This window comes from Rhinatrema bivittatum, chromosome 3, assembly GCF_901001135.1.
Source record: "Rhinatrema bivittatum chromosome 3, aRhiBiv1.1, whole genome shotgun sequence".
Taxonomy (NCBI): Eukaryota; Metazoa; Chordata; class Amphibia; order Gymnophiona; family Rhinatrematidae; genus Rhinatrema; species Rhinatrema bivittatum.
In genome coordinates this window covers 108,053,684-108,070,840 of record NC_042617.1, presented here as the reverse complement: position 1 = coordinate 108,070,840, position 17,157 = coordinate 108,053,684, and the positions used below count along the sequence as shown (strand labels likewise).

The 17,157-nt window shown below is 41.6% G+C and overlaps 1 protein-coding gene across 1 annotated transcript in view; it reads left to right on the top strand.

Annotated features, from left to right (window-relative positions):
- Positions 1-17,157, top strand: part of KIF16B (kinesin family member 16B) — a 742,061-nt gene that overhangs the window by 628,036 nt on the left and 96,868 nt on the right. The window contains 1 exon segment of the mRNA XM_029596778.1: positions 3,765-3,854. Coding sequence (XP_029452638.1) covers positions 3,765-3,854 — 90 coding nt within the window.

Below are 17,157 nucleotides of genomic sequence, written 5' to 3'. Positions count from 1 at the left end.
TATGCAAAATAGGCGCGCGAGGGCCCTGCGCGCGTAAATCCTTCCGGATTTACGCGCGCAGGGGTTTTAAAATCCGCCCCATAATGTGTTCCAAACCTCCCAAAGCACCCCTTACCTAATATTTTCATAATAAAAAAGGGTTGTATAATGTGCTTAATTACCAGAAACACCTGTACCTTTCCTAGTGTACTCACCAAAAAGTTATAAAATGTGCCTAGCCTACAAGAAACAACAATTTCATACTGTACTCACCATTCAAGTTGACATCTTTGGCTTGCAGTAAGGGAGGAGGGGGAGGATTCCCCCCTCAGAGCACACCTCTGGCCCCCAAACACTCATTTCCCCCTCCCAGCATACTCATTCTTCCCCTCCTGATAACTTGCTGTAGCCAGCTGAATGCTACACTCCTTTCTGCTGCTGCACAGAAGCTTCCTTGGTCACCAGTGATGCTGTTGCTTGCTGCAATGCCGTGCCTGGTCTGCCTATGTGCTCCTGTGAACATTTGCAGCTCTGGGTGCGCCTGAGATGGACAGGCCTCATCAGCAGCAGCCAATCACTGCAACAACAGAGCAGAAGTCCCACCCACCAAGCCCAAAAAAACGCGTTTGACAGGAAAAAACGCCCAATTAGAAGCAACCGCACGCACAAGCGGATACACATGGCCTTGGCCGGCATTCAGGTTGTAACTCAAGACTTTGGTTGTAACTCAAAACTAAAATTTTGGTTGTAACCCAAGTTGTTTGTATGTCAAGCTGGTTGTAACTCGAGGGTCCACTGTAGTAGACAAGACAAATAAAATTGTGGGAAACAGCTAATCGGAAAAGCCCTACTTTTAATTATTGTTGGAGGTAATAGATTAGCCCAGCGGTATAAGTATTTTGTATTAACAGGTCTCTTTACAGTTGTGCATTTTTCACGTTATTTTTCTGTGTGCTAATAGATAGTGAGCTATTCTGCATAGGTTTGCATCTCATTAGCATAGGTCTTTGAGTTATGTCTTGTGAGCTAATTAATGTATGTTAAAAGCGTTGTTAATGTGCATAAACTAAATTGCGTTTTAAGGTGTGTTAATGCTTACGAAAACATTAGCATACTTTAGTAGATTGGCTCCTTTCTGTGTTAAAGCAACCTTAAATGAAAAATATAAGACCTGACCCAGAGTGCTTTATGCATGCATAAATTCTTAATTGGGCAATTGAATTATGTAATTTTAGCTTACTGTACACTGCATATATTGCCATGGAAATGAGAGCAAGTAAAGGAAGTAAGAGAAGATAGAATAAATCACAGAGGAGATTGACAACAGTATGTTAAGGGAAAACAAAACAAAGATAGGAAAATTTTATTTTCAGTCTGGAAATTCTCCCCACCTCCCCTCCCCTCAATATGCAAACATGGGCCCTTGTGAGCCCCTTTTCCTGCCCTCAGAATGATTAAATATAGTCTCCAGTGGCCAATTCCCCTCCCCATCAAGGGAACAAAGATGGAACTCCATAGACTGATCTCCCCACCCACTTCCCACCAGGACACCTCCCATCACCTGCTCCATCTGATTATTCCTAATTGAAGATGGCAGCAGGAATGAGGACAACTTCATCCTGCCACTCTGGTTGCTGTGGTCAGAATGGTACAGACTAACCTGACAAGGTCTTTTGCCGTGCACTGGGGAGGGGTAAGAGGTTTGGGCTCCAAAGGCCTACTTTTTCACAGTGGGATAGGTTGCAAGAATGCCTCTTTAAAGCCCAATTTTGCTCACTTGAAGGAGTGGAAGGATCATCCCACAGGGATCCATTTTGCTTACTCCCTGAGTAAGGGGGGGGGGGGGATAAGGGTGCAAGAACCCATCTCTGCATACTAGGGGATGAAGGTGAGGGGATCAGATTGTGAAGGCCCATCTTTGCTCACACACAAGTAAATTTTAAAAGGAGCGCACGTGTGCCCATATATGTGCACACTGGGCAAGTGAACAAAAAATGCTCAATTTTATATCATGCATACAAGCACAAGCATACCACTTAAAATATCCCTACTGCCAGTATGTGTTGGAGCCTTTACACGCATACTCACAAGTGAGAAAGAGAGAGAGAGAGCCTATTTTAAAGAGACAATCTGTGACACTATGGGGTAGATTTTAAAAACCCTGCGCGCGTAAATCCTCCTGGATTTATGTGCGTAGGACACTCGCGCGCCAGCGCGGCTATTTTGCATAGGCCGCCAGCGCGCGCAAGTCCCGGGGCTTCGTAAAAGGGACGGGAGGGGGCGTGCCCGTGGGGCGTGGCAGGGGGCGGTCTGGGGCGGGTCCGGGGGCGTGGCGACAGTTCGGGGGCGGGCCAGGAGGGCGGTCCCGAGTCCCCCGGCACTGCGCGTGCAAGTTACACCTGCTTCAAGCAGGCGTAACTTGCCCAACAAAGGTAGGGGGGGGATTTAGGTAGGGCTGGGGGGTGGGGTAGATAGGGGAAGGGAGGGGAAGGTGGGGGGACGCGGAGGGAACGGAGGCAGGCTGCGCGGCTCGGCGCGCGCAGGCTGCCGATTTTGCACAGCCTTGCGCGCGCCGACCCCGGATTTTATAAGATACGCGCGGCTACACGCGCGCATGTTATAAAATCTGGTGTACTTTTGTTCGCGCGCGTATGTTTTGAAGATCTACCTCTATATATCTCCCATTGTAAGGGAGATTCAACTCAGGGTGGGTTTTAGGGAGAGCAGTGTTACAAGGGTCTACAGAACCTTGCAACACTGGGAGGGGGCAGACAAATATAACACCTGCCCCCTCCCATAACCCACCCTGAGTTGAAAGTGCACCTCTTACAGTGGAAGATATGTAGAGTGTCATACTCCCTCCCTTTCCCTCCCCCCCAGTGTTCTGGATCCCTCTGGCCCAAAATCTCCAGACTTGCGCCTTATCAGGACCAGTAGTAAAGTTAATATGGCATGTGTTGCTATGGTCAGCCTTACAAGATTCAGGGGTTACGTGCATAAGTCTTGGCCCCAAATCGGAATGCCCATGCGCTGCCCCTTTTCTGCCTCCTTCTTCTTGATGTGTATGCAGGTATCTACACGGGTACTTCCCGGCTTTTTAAAAATTGCCTTGCTCAAGTGCGGCCCACAAACACGTGTATGGGGCCATTTTTGTGCAAACAATGCTTTTAAAATCTACCTATTAGGGTGGGAGGTAGAGGGATTGAGCCAAGGGGGGCCCTTAGTATTGATCTTGAGGAGAGGATAAAACCAACTATCTTGGCAAACACAGTAACCTAATGATCCAACTAAAACAATTTAATTGTACCACAAGAGGTATAATGGTCCCAGTGTAGCTTTAGCAAGATTTGCACTGACCGGCATTAATTATTCATGAGCTGCTTTGCATGCTAAGCGGTTTATTTGAATCATTTTTGCATTAGATCATATTAAGTCTTCATTAACAGAGATTACTGCAGTAAATTATGCTAAATAATGCAAGCATCAACGCGCATGTTTACTATGAGTTAATGTTTGCATTAGCATCCAATCACTTTAGTAAATAGAGCCCTATTTCAAATAGAGCTGATAAATAGACAAAGTATAACAAAGGAAACACATCAACTGAAATGCTGAACACATACCCCTTTCCAGAACTTCCCTATTGCTAAATTCATCAGTTTTCCAATATGTACATTAGTCAGTGAATGCTTCCAAAGTGACTGTTCTTGGAGTTTGACAGTTTGGGGTTTTTCTATTTTTGTTATGCCTATATTATTCCTTGAATGTTTTCTTTGTTCCTGTAGATAACGGTCCTAGAAGAAACATGGACGATTTTCAGGCGATACAGTCGTTTCAGAGAAATGCATAAATCTTTGAGACTAAAGCACCCAGAGGTAAAATATTAGGTATTTTGCATTTCCTTTTCAAACTTTGGCCTAGATTTATCAAAATGCTATAAATTTCATATGAATAATGCCCACGATTATAAAAAGGGGCATTGTTAGGGTAATTTTTGAATTACCACAACATGCACTATTTTTTATGCACTCTCTACCTGGGTCCCATCAAGCTAGGGCAAGAGTATGTTGTAGAAATCTCATCCTTGTATAGCTTTCCTCATTCCAAATCACATCAAATCATCATTGATGTGTACTGTCTCATACGTCTGACTGTGCATGTAAAACTGGCCCCAAAACCCTAGACCACCACCAAAACCTCACCTCGAGGTACTAATTGACCCTCCTACAGTAGTATAAATAGATGCCTAATATATGTGCCATCCCAGAGGCATTCTCTCTCCACTCCACTCCACTCTTCCTCTCCCCCCTCCCCCTACGAGATTTGCGATAAATATCACAAATCCCGTTTTGGGCATATCGCACAGCTTAATGCCAGGAAAAAAGGTGTAGTTATTTCCAGCATTAAAACGTGTGATACCATGCATTACGCTATCACATGCAATGCTAAATGTCCCTCATTTTCATAAACCCTACCCAAACTCCTCCCTTTTGACAACATTTAAAAAATTTGATTACACATCATACGATGCAATAAATAACGCCCTAAATTCCGCAATAACACCATAACACATTTTGATGAATGGCCCTGTTTCAGACCAATGCAATAAGAGGTGCAGGAGAGCCGGCGCTCCGAGTCAAGCGCCAGCTCTCCCGACGTGCACCCAGGCACCTCTCCTGGGTGCACGATTTTTGTATTCAAATGAGGCTGCGCGTTAATAAAGAGGCGCTAGGGAAACTAGCACGTCACTAGAGCCTTCTTATTAGCGGAAGCGCAGTGGTCAGCGGGTTCAAAAACAGACACTGGCAAAATTCAGTGTCCATTTTCGAACCCGCCAACCAGCGGGCAGATTATTTTTTTTTTTTGGTATTTTTTTTTTTTATTATTATATTTGGTGCCTCCAACTTAATATCGCTATGATATAAAGATGGTGTACAGAAAAGCAGTTTTTTCTGCTTTTCTGTACACTTTTCCCAGTGCTTTCAAAGTTAACGCCTACCCTTGGGCAGGTGTTAATTTCTGAGAGTAAAATGTGCGGCTTGGCACCCCTGTTGTTGTGCCTGTTGCACGTCTTTGGGTGCATTTGGTGCATTGCTAGGGCATCCTCAGCTCGGTACTCACCCATATGTGAGGACTATCATCCTGCTTGTCCTGTGAGAAAGCAGAGTTGCTTACCTGTAACAGGTGTTCTCACAGGACAGCAGGATGTTAGTCCTCATGAAACCCACCCGCCACCCCGCGGAGTCGGGTTCGTTTACGTTTTCTTATTTTATTTTTCCCACATACTTTTTGCTATATAACGAGACTACTAGTATGTAGGGAGCAATAATCAAATGTGCTTCTGTTGGTGTGAACGCTGCAGCTACTTTTAGCCACAAGATTTCCATCAATAAAGCAAAACTGCGCCAGTAGTTATCCTTTGATTATTGCCTAAGGAAAAATTACCTACAGAGATTTGTACCTGCTTTCTCTGTGGGTAATTTTTCGGAACGAAACAGCATTATAGTTTTATATAATCAAAACTACATGTGATGTTGCATTTTCAGCCCTAAGGACTACTTCCGCAATGTGTAGATAAAGTACCCGCATTGTTGAAAATTACACAGACCTTGCATACAAAGTGAACAATAATCAAAGAGCTCATTTCTATGGGGAAAACACTGTTTTATACATGAGAAAATGTCTTTGATTATTGCTCTCAAAAATTTGAAACTGAATTTTATTTTCAACAATTGCTTATATAAATGTTAGCTTGTAAAAGCACAATGGTATGCTTTTCCAGTGCTTAATTTTGATTTCATAATGTAGATTTATCATATTTCTCACAGTATGACTCTTTATTATGAAGCTTTCAATGAGAGGATGATGCACTGAACAAATGCAGCATATTATATTATTGATGATACTTCAGAAATGCTGTAGAAAATTATCAGTAATTCCATAGATCAGTCTGTACTGTACCTCATCATCTTACCAGCAGCATGGAAACAAAAGCAAGGAAATTTAAACAGAGAAATTGTTTAAGAAAAAGAAAACAAAACAGAATCTTAAAGCACTCCTTGGTTTTCTTTTCCTAAGAAAAGCAGGCTCCATAATTCTGATGGTCTTGCTTTTATATATTTAACATTTTCTTTTGTAAGTAAAACAGTGGTAGAACAGATTGGAATCATAGACAAGCACCTAAACATAGGATATAGTAAAAAAAGCTTGGAGCTCAAAAATTAAATAGTGTCAGTTTTTAGTATCCATAAATCAATAGATCAAGCACTTCTGTTAGTGCAAATCCTTATCCCCAGATCAATAAGGAACAAAGCAAAAAATCTGATCAAGGTACGCTCATATAGTTTAGAAGAGAGACTGAATGCACCACTTGCATAATTTGTTTTAAAGGAGGTTTATCATGTATTCTTTTTACTAATATTTCTGTAAATGAACATGCAGAAGGCTGTGATTTTGCAAATTCCATCTGTTGTAAAAATCTGTCCTCCTTTGGGGGGGGGGGGGGAGGCGGAGGGTTTACACTGCATCTGTAATTGATTCTAGCAGTACTGCAATAGTAAAAGCATGAGGTATAACGTCTGCTGTGTTTCTTCAATTTACTTAGTCTACAACCATCACCGATGCCCATCTCCTTTATGCCTCCCTTTATACACTAGGTTATATGGTGGTGATCTTCTCCTTTGTGTCATTCCCCCATTAACTTCTGTTCAGTAAGTGCCAGCTCTGAGGGCACAGTGGATGCTTGAGCACACCCAATACTGAGCAAAAGGAGAAAGAGCCAGGTCCAAGATAATAGACATGTTCCAATTTCTGGAACCCCCAAATCTATGCCTATCCATAAGATCCTTCAGGAGGTACAGATGAGGATGTGGGAGAATCCCCTCTCTGTAACTCCAGTTAATAAGATGGTGGATGCAATATATTGTGTTTTTGAGAAGGCACAGTCTCATAAATGCTGATGGTTGAATCTACTCTCAAGAAAGGTAAGAGGTCTAGGACTTATTCCTCGTTGACCCCAGGGAAGGATTCTTGTACCATGTACGTGCCTGGGAGAAAGGATTTTCAGGAAGATATGCTCATTGCCTACAAAGGATCCTATCAGCTAGCTCTTCATGGACTAGTATGTACAGAATATTTAGAAGAAAGAGTGTGAAAGGGACTACAGGGCATCTTGGAATTACTAGTGGATAAGGATATGGAGTGTGGAAAGTACATAGGCACCTCCACCTTTGTTGTCTTCAACACAGCATCGAATCTCTGCAGTGAGTATTGGCATCCATAGACTTGCCTGGCTATAGGTCTCAGACTTCCAACCTGATTTTCAGGAAAGACTCGCTGAAATGTCTTGCAATGGAGAGAATCTCTTTGGAGATAAGGTCAAGAAAGCAGTGTACAAAGCTTCAGACCCTGTCCACTGCCACTCTAGACCCACTCTCTTCAACTATGAGGAACTTATGTTGGGGTGCTGAGAAGACATTTCTGTCTGCTGAGGAAATGTTTTCCTCTACCCTCCTCATTCCCATCAGCAACAGGGTCCTTGTACTCACCCCAAAAGTACAGCCAGCACCCCCTATCAAAACCTGGGATGGGGTTTTGACTGGATCACAGGGAGCATACCCAAGATATTGGTATCCATGCCAGAGGACCTTTCATATGGTGTCAGCCTAAGGTTTTACATGATCCATTGACCCAGAATAACAGATGCTTGGATCTTCAGAATAGTTCAAAAAAGGATAAGATTGTCTGTTGGTTGTACCTCCAAATCATCCACCAAAATCTGCTTGATCAGTGTTTTAGCATTAGGAATTGCTCCAAAAGAAACTGTCCTCCATCTTACAGGCCAATGCGGTTGAGCCCATTCCACCATGGAAAAGTGGGCAGGGATTTTACTCCAAGTACTTCCTAGCTAGCAGATTGTATCTCCTAGGCAGGCTTGAATCTAATGAGTCACATCAAAGCTCATAGTGCCAGAACCATGGCAGGATGAACAGTCCACCTAAAATCAGGCTTCATGGATGAGATCTGCAATGCTATGAAAAGGGAGTTCTCGCCACACATTCACATTGCACCGTTTCATGGACAGGGACTCCTGATGCAATAGTAGGTCTGCTAGTCTATCATGATGAGTGTCTTTGAAGTATAAAACCCAACTCCACCTCCCGCCCCCCTTGGGCCCGTTGTTTTGGTTCTAGGCTGCCCTTATAAAAAGACAGAAAATACAAAAATGGGTGTTTGCTTCTTTGTACTGTTTCTGGTTTTTTCCTTTTTCATTCGTGGTAGCCTGTAACTAGGGATTCTTCATGCATGAAGACTGACATCCTACTTATTCTCAGGGAAAGCAGAGCTGCTTACCCTGTAATAGGTGTTCTCTGAAGACAGCAGGATGTCTGTCTTCACAGAGCCCAACCACCTCTCCTTGGAGTTGGTTTCTCTAAATCTAAGCTAAATTAAATACTGAAGGGGGCCCCCTTGTGGACATGTAGCAGAATAGAATGCTCAAAGTTTTTAGAACTGTTGAAATCAAATTTCTGTGCTGGGCTCCATCTGATGATGTCACCCATGAGTAAAGACTGACATATTATTGTTCTCAGAGAAGACCTGTTACAGGTAAGCAATTCTGCTACCTTGGGAACTTTGTTATCAGAAAAATCACTCAGTGACTAGTCAGAGAATAAAGTGAAGGGAGATTTGCAGAGAGAGGCAAGTATGGTGAACAGACAGTGAGGTTTGGAGGCAAAGGTGTCAGACAATTATAGCATAGTTGCATAAAGGGTAGCTTTCAAAAATCGTTATGCTGTCCCATTTACATGTGTATATGGGCATGCGGAGATCTACTATAGTATTTTATAATCTGTGTGTATCTGGTCCACACAGATAAAATACACTTATATATGCCCTCCAATATATGCACATATGTTTTAGTATGTGCAAATATTTGCAATGCATTGAAAGTGCATACTTTCTCCACCTATTTTATAAACATGGTGAATTTTAAAAGCCTTGCACGTGCCAAATCCGGAAGATACAAGCACAAGTCAGGCTGGTGTGCACCATGCAGATTTTAAAAGTCCCCTGAGGATGCGCTTATCTCCCACTGCGTGCACAAATGAAAAGTTTCCGAAAAGAGCCAGAGTGTGGGCGTGGTCAGGGCGTGGGCATGTTGGAGCCTGGCCAAGAAATGTGCTTGTAAATACTTGCTCATCCTTGTGCGCACCATGGTCCCCTGCTGCATAAATGTACTTCTGCTATGGATGGTGTATAAGTATTAAAACAAAAAAACCTAGGCTAATCAGCAGAGTTGCTCAAAAAAACGTTGAAAAGAACCTGTCCAAGAACCAGTCTCTAAGGCATACTGCTAGTAATGCCCCCCCCCCCCCGTCCTCAGAATAAATTCCATTTACTGCTACCCTTTATCATCTCCCACTCAGCCAACCCACTAACCCAGTCAGTCACTCTAAGTCCCAATACTCTAGGTTCCAATACTTAATTTATTTAAAAGTCATGTATGTAGAATGGTATGAAAAGCCTTACTGAAATCAAGGTATAATTTATTTATTTATTTATTTATTTTGAATTTTTATATACCGACATTCTTGTACCAGATACAAATCATACCGGTTTACATTAAAAACAGACTATGCAGGAAAATAGGTTTCCTAAGTCAAATACATTGAACATATTTAATAAACAAGGGATTACTAAACACTATGAAAAAGGTTAATTAACAAAGGAAAACTTAAGGGAATTAAAATAAGCGTAGCACAAAAGATTGCACGAAGGGTTGCACAAAGGGGAGTGCCCCTTTGGCGCATCCCTTCGGCGCGCGATACCTGGTGGAATGTGGCCATTTACCGGCTCGCCACTGAGCGTGATGACGTCAGTGGGGGTGGGTCTCTTCATCCCTGAGATCACAGCATTCTTATTTATTTATTTTATTTTATTTGATGTGATCCATGTCATTTCATGACATGGATCACATCAAACCGGTTTACATTTAACAAAGTGTGCAAGATAAGAGATAACTCAAACAACTGTAACAAGAGCATTGAAAGGAGAGTGACAGTTACAATAAAACAGGGAAATAAATAACTGGGTCTTGGAGGTGAGAAGAGGGGGATTAAACTTACAGCAACTTATTTACAAATAATACATCTAACGCGCTTCTTGATTCAACTCTCTGGTCCCCCAGTCAAAGAAATTGGTCAGATTCATTTGACAAGATCTACTGGTAAAACTAATCTGCCTCTGTTCTTGCAATTCCAAAAACTGCACTATTTTAGCAGTAATTCTATTAATTTGCTTACCACAGAGGTCAGACTAACTGGCCTGTAGTTCCCAGATTCCTCCTTACTTCCACATCCACCCATTTCCAGTCCTCCAGACCTGTTCCCAACTCTAAAAAAGCATTGAAAATGTTAGCCAGTGAAGCTGCCAGAACTTCTTTATGTTCCTTTAGTACCCTCAGATATATCCCATCTGGCCACATAACTTTATCAATGTTAAGCTTAGTTAGCTCCTCATGAAAACACTTTTCTGAAAATCTATTTAAGTTCACCTGGCTTTCAATCTTATCTATGTTTCTTTTATGTTGTCCTGCTCCTGGCCCTTCCACAGTGAATACCGAACAGAAATATTTGTTAAGCAATTTTGCTATTTGCTCATCAGCCTCTACAAATTCCTCTCCTTCACCTCTGAGTCTCACCATGCCACTTTTGTACTTCCTTCTATCACATCTAAAAAAAAAAAAAATGTGTCCCCTCTTTTACTATATTGGCTATTTTTTCTTCTATTTGAATTTTTGCTTTCCTGACTACTTTTCCAGCTCAGTAGCCCTTTAAATGTCATCCCATGGTCCAGAAAGCCAAACCGCTTACATAGACACCATCTATGCAGTCATTTATTTACCTACAGAATGTGAGCTTCTCTGTCTAGGCCCTTTTCCTTGACTGGTAGGGTGGAGGAGAATTCCTGTGCACCTATCTCCTTTATTCTCTCTCCCAAAGCCATGAAGGCACTTTTGGTACAATCTGTCTGGTACCCAGCAGTATCATTTGTACCAACACGGATGAACTGTATTGGACAGTAGTCAGTAGGCTTGAAGATTTTGAGCAATTTCTCCAAAATGGCTTGGATTTTGGTACCCAGCAGACGGTATGCTTCCCGGATCAACATGTCTGGTTGGCAGTTGGATGCCTCTGTGCCCTTCAGAAGCGAGTCACCAACCACTCCTAACTACCCTCCGCCTCCTAGGTGCAATGGTTGTTGAGCCCACAGCTTTGGGGTTTGCATATTTTGGTTCCTCATCCTGGTATTGTTTCTCCTCCTCCACTTTCAGGACCAATAGCCACTGCTATTACTAGCAAAGGTAACATGAAATAGACTTAGCTTTTGTGTACCTGCCAGGTTCTTATGGCCTGGATTGGCCACTGTTGGAAACACAATGCTGGGCTTGATGGACCCTTGGTCTGACCCTGTATGGCATGTTCTTATGTTTTTACATACTGGTTCTTTAGCTCAAGGGAGATCAAAGTCATGGTGTAGGGTCTAGAAACTGTAGTAATCTGGATCTAGCTGTCATCTCACATCACCTTCCCCTCTGCTTGATTTTTCCATCATTGATGCTTTGATAAGCACTTCAACAATGTAGTCCTAATTTTTTCTGATGCTTCTCAGTCTCACTACCTCTTCTCTTAGTTTTGTCACCTATTTCCTGAGGAGGTCAATCTGGAGTTATCTTTTACACTGAACCATTTCCTTACTATGGAACAGGAAATCTGTCTGAACAGCAATAGAAGTGATAATGGCAGCAATAACTTTGGCAGTGTAATGTTTCCCAGCCATCCTTCAGTTATTGGTATGTTCTAGTACCTATTGAAAGAAAAGAGAAAGACCTGCCTTTTTCTCAACTGTCCTGCAAGTACAAATAGTTGGCTTGTAGAATCTAACTTCCACCTCTATACTCAGAATCCCTGCTTGTGGTCCTGTTTGAGTTTGATACTTAGTAATATGAATTATCTTGTCTTATTCTTTTAGACTACCAAATATATTTATACATCTATAAGGGACATAGTTTTGTGTTGTTCCCTTTGTAGACTCTTATTACTGAGGGTATAAAGGTAAACCAGAGCAACTAGAAATTACCACAGAAATCAAATATGATGCTGTTAACCAAACTCAGAAAAGAATTACTTGATTTGTTCTATTTGTAGAAGACACAGAATGACCTAAATGCTACCCAATCCACATTTTGCAGAGATGGGACAATCCTAGAGAAATTCAAATTTCAGTTTGTTTTCAGTGAATTGAATTAAAACAGAAAGATTCTTGTCAACAAGATACTCAAGCCTGTGAGAGATCCTTAGTCATTAATAAGATCATCTTATCGACACTTTGAATTGATAGCATCATTGTTATACCCTACTGGGTTATAATATACAATAACTCCCAATTGTTGCATCCACACTTGGGAGAGCACCAGTAGCTTCATGCAGTATGAATATATAGATCTCCATTGGTTCCCTATAACCCACAGAATTCAATACAAAGCCCTTACCCTAATGCTCAAATCCCTTAACAATGAAAAGACAGACTGGCTAAAGGCCACCCTTCATCCATACACCTCCCAAAGAAACCTACGATCCAATAACTCCGGAGTACTCTCCATCCCCTCCAACAAACAGGCCCACCGCACCTCATCACGAGAACGAGCAATTTCAGTAGGACACAAAATGACCTAAATGCAACCCAATCCAAAGGAGAACAAACTACCAGCAAATCTCAGAACGGAACCCTCATCACAGATCTTCAAGAAATCACTAAAAACATGGCTATTCCAAAAAGCTTATCCAGCCAACAGATAATGCCACGTCATCCTCAATAACCACTACCTAACAGATCTCCAACCCCGCACATAACCTACAATGAGAACACTTAATAGTCAAATCAAACGTTAGCTGTTGTATTGTCATGAAAATAAGCCGTTTATGTTTTTACAATGTTATAAATCTATCCTTTACAAAACTATACTTCGCTGTAGTTTTACAATGTCTCAATGTAAAGATAGCATGACCTGTTATCACACTATCTCACTAGACATTATGTAAACTGATGTGATACTCTTGGGTGAAAATCGGTATATAAAAACAAACAAATTAATTAATTAAATAACCTCTGTAATGAAGCGACAGCCTTTTAAATCGTATCTGAAACTTCCCTTTCATTTCCAATTAAGCTGACCTTTTTTTTTCCCCCATCTGGTCAAACGTATTTGGAAAGATGGTGGAAAGAAAACACAAAAGAAAAACTGATAGGAGGTATTACTGTTTAAATATCTTGCAGATTTTTCTTGTGAGAACTCTATGCCTTTCTGTTGCCCAAAGAGCCTCAGGAGACCTCTTTTCATGGCCATAAAGATGTTTGTTTGCCTAATTAAATACTTTTAAATTAAATAGTAAGAAAATGAGTATGTATAGTGCATTATAAATGAGCATAAGTCAGAATGAATACATTAAGATTATAGTGACATGTTGGTATACAGCAGTAATTTATCACATCTACCAGCTGTTTCCCTCCCACACATAAAGATGCATGTTCACCTACGTTTTTAAAAACAAAATTCAAACGTATCTTCATCCTCGTCTATTATTATTGGGTGCGTTTTGCTGAATTAAAAACACCTGTTGTCATAGGACGTCCATCTCTCGTCGTCTGTACACATGGTGGCAGTCAGAAATCACTAAGTGTATGTTGTTGAAATTCATCATGGGAATTGGAAGAGAAAGTTGTCATGGAACTGTAATTTTGATTTGAATTTGTATAAAATTACAATTGCCTGACAACTTTTAATATTGATCCCCCATGCTGGCATTCAAATGGGATAAGAAGGGGAAATATGCCTTTGTGTAACACTTGTGGTGTGCACTTTTCAACTTGTAATTACTTATTTTGCACATATTATTAATGCTTTGACCCCTATTCTCTGGAATTTTGATTATGTCAGTTACATCCCTAAACAACTGGCTGAGCAGATTAGATAGGCCACTTTGGTCTTTATCTGCTGCCATTTATTTATTTAAGGTTTTTTTTTTATATACCGATAGCTGTTGCACATGGTATCGGTTTACAAGGAACATTGCGCTTAAAAAATGAAGCATATCAGTTACAAGGAACAAATTAGGGTCAATTAGGGATAACAGATGTAAGAGATAAATAAATTAAATTAATCAACTATATACAAGTATATAATATGGTGATATAGGGGTGACAGAAATATGATATAATTAAAAGCTATTTACAGGATCAATATAAGGTAATAGAAGAGGAAAAACTTGTCAGAAACCTACTATACAGGTAAATCTGTAGGGGGAGGTAAAGAGAATTATGACATGGAGTCACAGTGGAGAATAAGGAGAGAGGTGTTAGTCAAAGGCCTGTTTGAATAGCCATGTTTTTAATTTTTTAAATTTCTGAGTGCATGGCTCTATGCGGAGGTCGGGGGGCATTGAGTTCCACATTGTGGGACCTGCAAGGGAGAATGCGCTGACCCTTGTGGAGGAGAGGTGTGTGAGTTTGGGAGAGGGTATATATAACGTTCCTTGGTAAGCTGATCTAGTAGGTCTGTTAGATGTATGAAAGAGGAGTGAGTCGTGTAGCCATTTTATGCTTTCCGTTGAACAATGTCTTATATATGAGGGATAAGCATTTGTATTGAATTCTCAAGGCAATTGGGAGCCAGTGGAGCTCTCTTAATATAGGGGTAATGTGGTCTTTCCTGCGTGTATTGGTGAGAATTCTAGCTGTGGCATTCTGTAGCAGTTGCAGGGGTTTGATGAGGTAAGGAGTCCAAGGAGGAGCGAGTTACAGTACTCAGTTTTGGAGAAAATGATGGTTTGAAGCACAGTTCGAAAGTCGGAGTTATGAAGGAGAGGTCTCATTTTCTTTAAAACATGTAGTTTAAAATAGCATTCTTTTAAGGTGGATTTAATGAATGGTTTTTAAGTTCAATTGATTGTCAATTGTGCACCTAGGTTTTGTGCATGTAAGGAGATGAGTTTGAGGGGGGGTGAGGAGTTGAAGTAAATGTGGGCGTTGGGGGATATGATGAGGAGTTCTGTTTTGGCGGTGTTAAGAACTAGGTTCATATTTGTGAGGAGATGGTTGATGGTGGTGAGGCAATTGTCCCATGTCTTTAGGGCCTTGGGTAAGGAGTCAGTAAAGAGGATGAGAATTTGGATATCATCCACATATATGTAGTGGGTGATGCTTAGGTTAGTTATGAGTTTGCAGAGGGGGTAGCATGTAGATGTTGAAGAGGGTAGAGGAAAGAGAGGATCCTTGGGGAACACCACAGGTAATGTTAATTGGATCAGATTCGTAGTTACCCAGCTTAACTTTGTAGTGTCTGTTTTCAAGGTAGGATTTCAACCAGAGTAGGGCTGTTCCTGTTATGCCAATGTCAGCGAGTAGTTTTAAAAGAGTGTTGTGGCTGATGGTATCAAAAGCAGATGATATGTCGAGCATTGCCAGGAGGTAGGAGTGACCATTGTCCATTCCTTTAATTATGTTGTCAGTAAGTGATATAAGAAGTGTCTCCATACTAAGGAATTTACGGAAGCCAAATTGGGAGGGGGACAGTATCTTGTGGTTGTCAAGGTATTCAGAGAGGTGGAGATTGACTATTTGTTCTGTGATTTTGGCAAGAAAAGGCAGGTTTGAGATGGGTTGGAAATTGGAGGGATCTTTGGGGTCAAGGATGGGTTTTTTGAGTATAGGTTTGACAACTGCCTGTTTTAGGGTGGAGGGGATGATACCTTGTGAGAGGGAGCAATTGATTATCTCAGAAATGGGTTTTGCTATTATGTTGGGTATAGATAGTAGGAGTTTGGTAGGGATGGTGTCAGAGGGATGAGAGGAGGGTTTGGCTTTCTTTAGAGTGGTTTCTATTTCATTTGACAAGGGTGCTTCGAAGGAGTCAAGGCTGGTAATCGTGTTATTGGGGGGGGGGGATGATGTTGGAGGTGCGGGTGGGAAAGTTAGCTATGATGGTGGAAATTTTGTTTTGGAAGACATGGGCAAGGTCATTACATTTGCTTTTGGAGCCAAAGTCTGAAGAGAGTGTGCTGGACGTTTTGGTGAGTTCAGAAATAATGGAAAAGAGGGCCTTGGCATTGTACTGGAAATCATGATTTTTAAGGGCATAGAAGTCCCGTTTTGTTTTTTGAATGAAGGTCCTATATTCATGCATGGAAGCAATGTTCGAGGCGTGTGATGTAGGTGAAGGGTATTTTCACCAATGCCTTTCCTTGTTTCTTAGGCTGTTTTTTAGATTTTTTAATTCAGGAGAGTACCATGGCTTTTTGCTGTTGAGGGCTGGGTTTATGGATTATGTGGTGAGAGGGCATATTTTGTCAGCAATATCTTGAGTAATGTTGGACCAGGAAGACAGGGCAGATTCAGGGTTTACCAAGTCAATTTTGTTGGGAATATCTATGCAAGCAGCGATCAGGTCATCTCTGGTGCAGGTTTTTCGGAATTGGAAGGAGAGAATGTGGGGGGGGGGGGGGAAATGGACACAGATTTTTTTATAGAAAGAGTGGTGTTTATGAGGGAGTGGTCAGACCATGGGACTGGTGAGCAGGATGGGGATTCAGTGATGTGGATGCTGGAGTTTGTAAAGATTAAGTCTAGAGTGTGGCCTGCTTTGTGGGTGGGGTGGTTTATAATTTGTTTAAAACCCATAGCATCAAGTGATGAGATGAAAGCTTCGCATGAAGGCGATTGTGGGTGGGCATCTACATGGAGATTGAAATCGCCGAGAAGGATGGTAGGTATGTCGAGGTCTAGATTTTCAGCAAAATATTCGATGAGGGGGGAGGCATTGCTTTCTAGGAGGCCTGTGGGGGGGTATAGATGAGATATATTTGGAGGTGAGATGTTTTGAAGAAGCCGAATTCATATTTAGTGGGAATGTTGACTGTTTGTGAGATAAGTTTGAGATCTCGTTTGACCACGAGGAGTATCCCACCTCCTCTTTTTTTTGGGTCTAGGAATGGAAAAGATGTCGTAAGAGAGTGTTGGTAAATGATTTAGGAGAGTAATGTCGGTGTGTTTGAGCCATGTTTCTGTGACTGCACAGATGTCTGGTTTAGAATCAGAGAGGATATCGTTAAGAATGTGGGT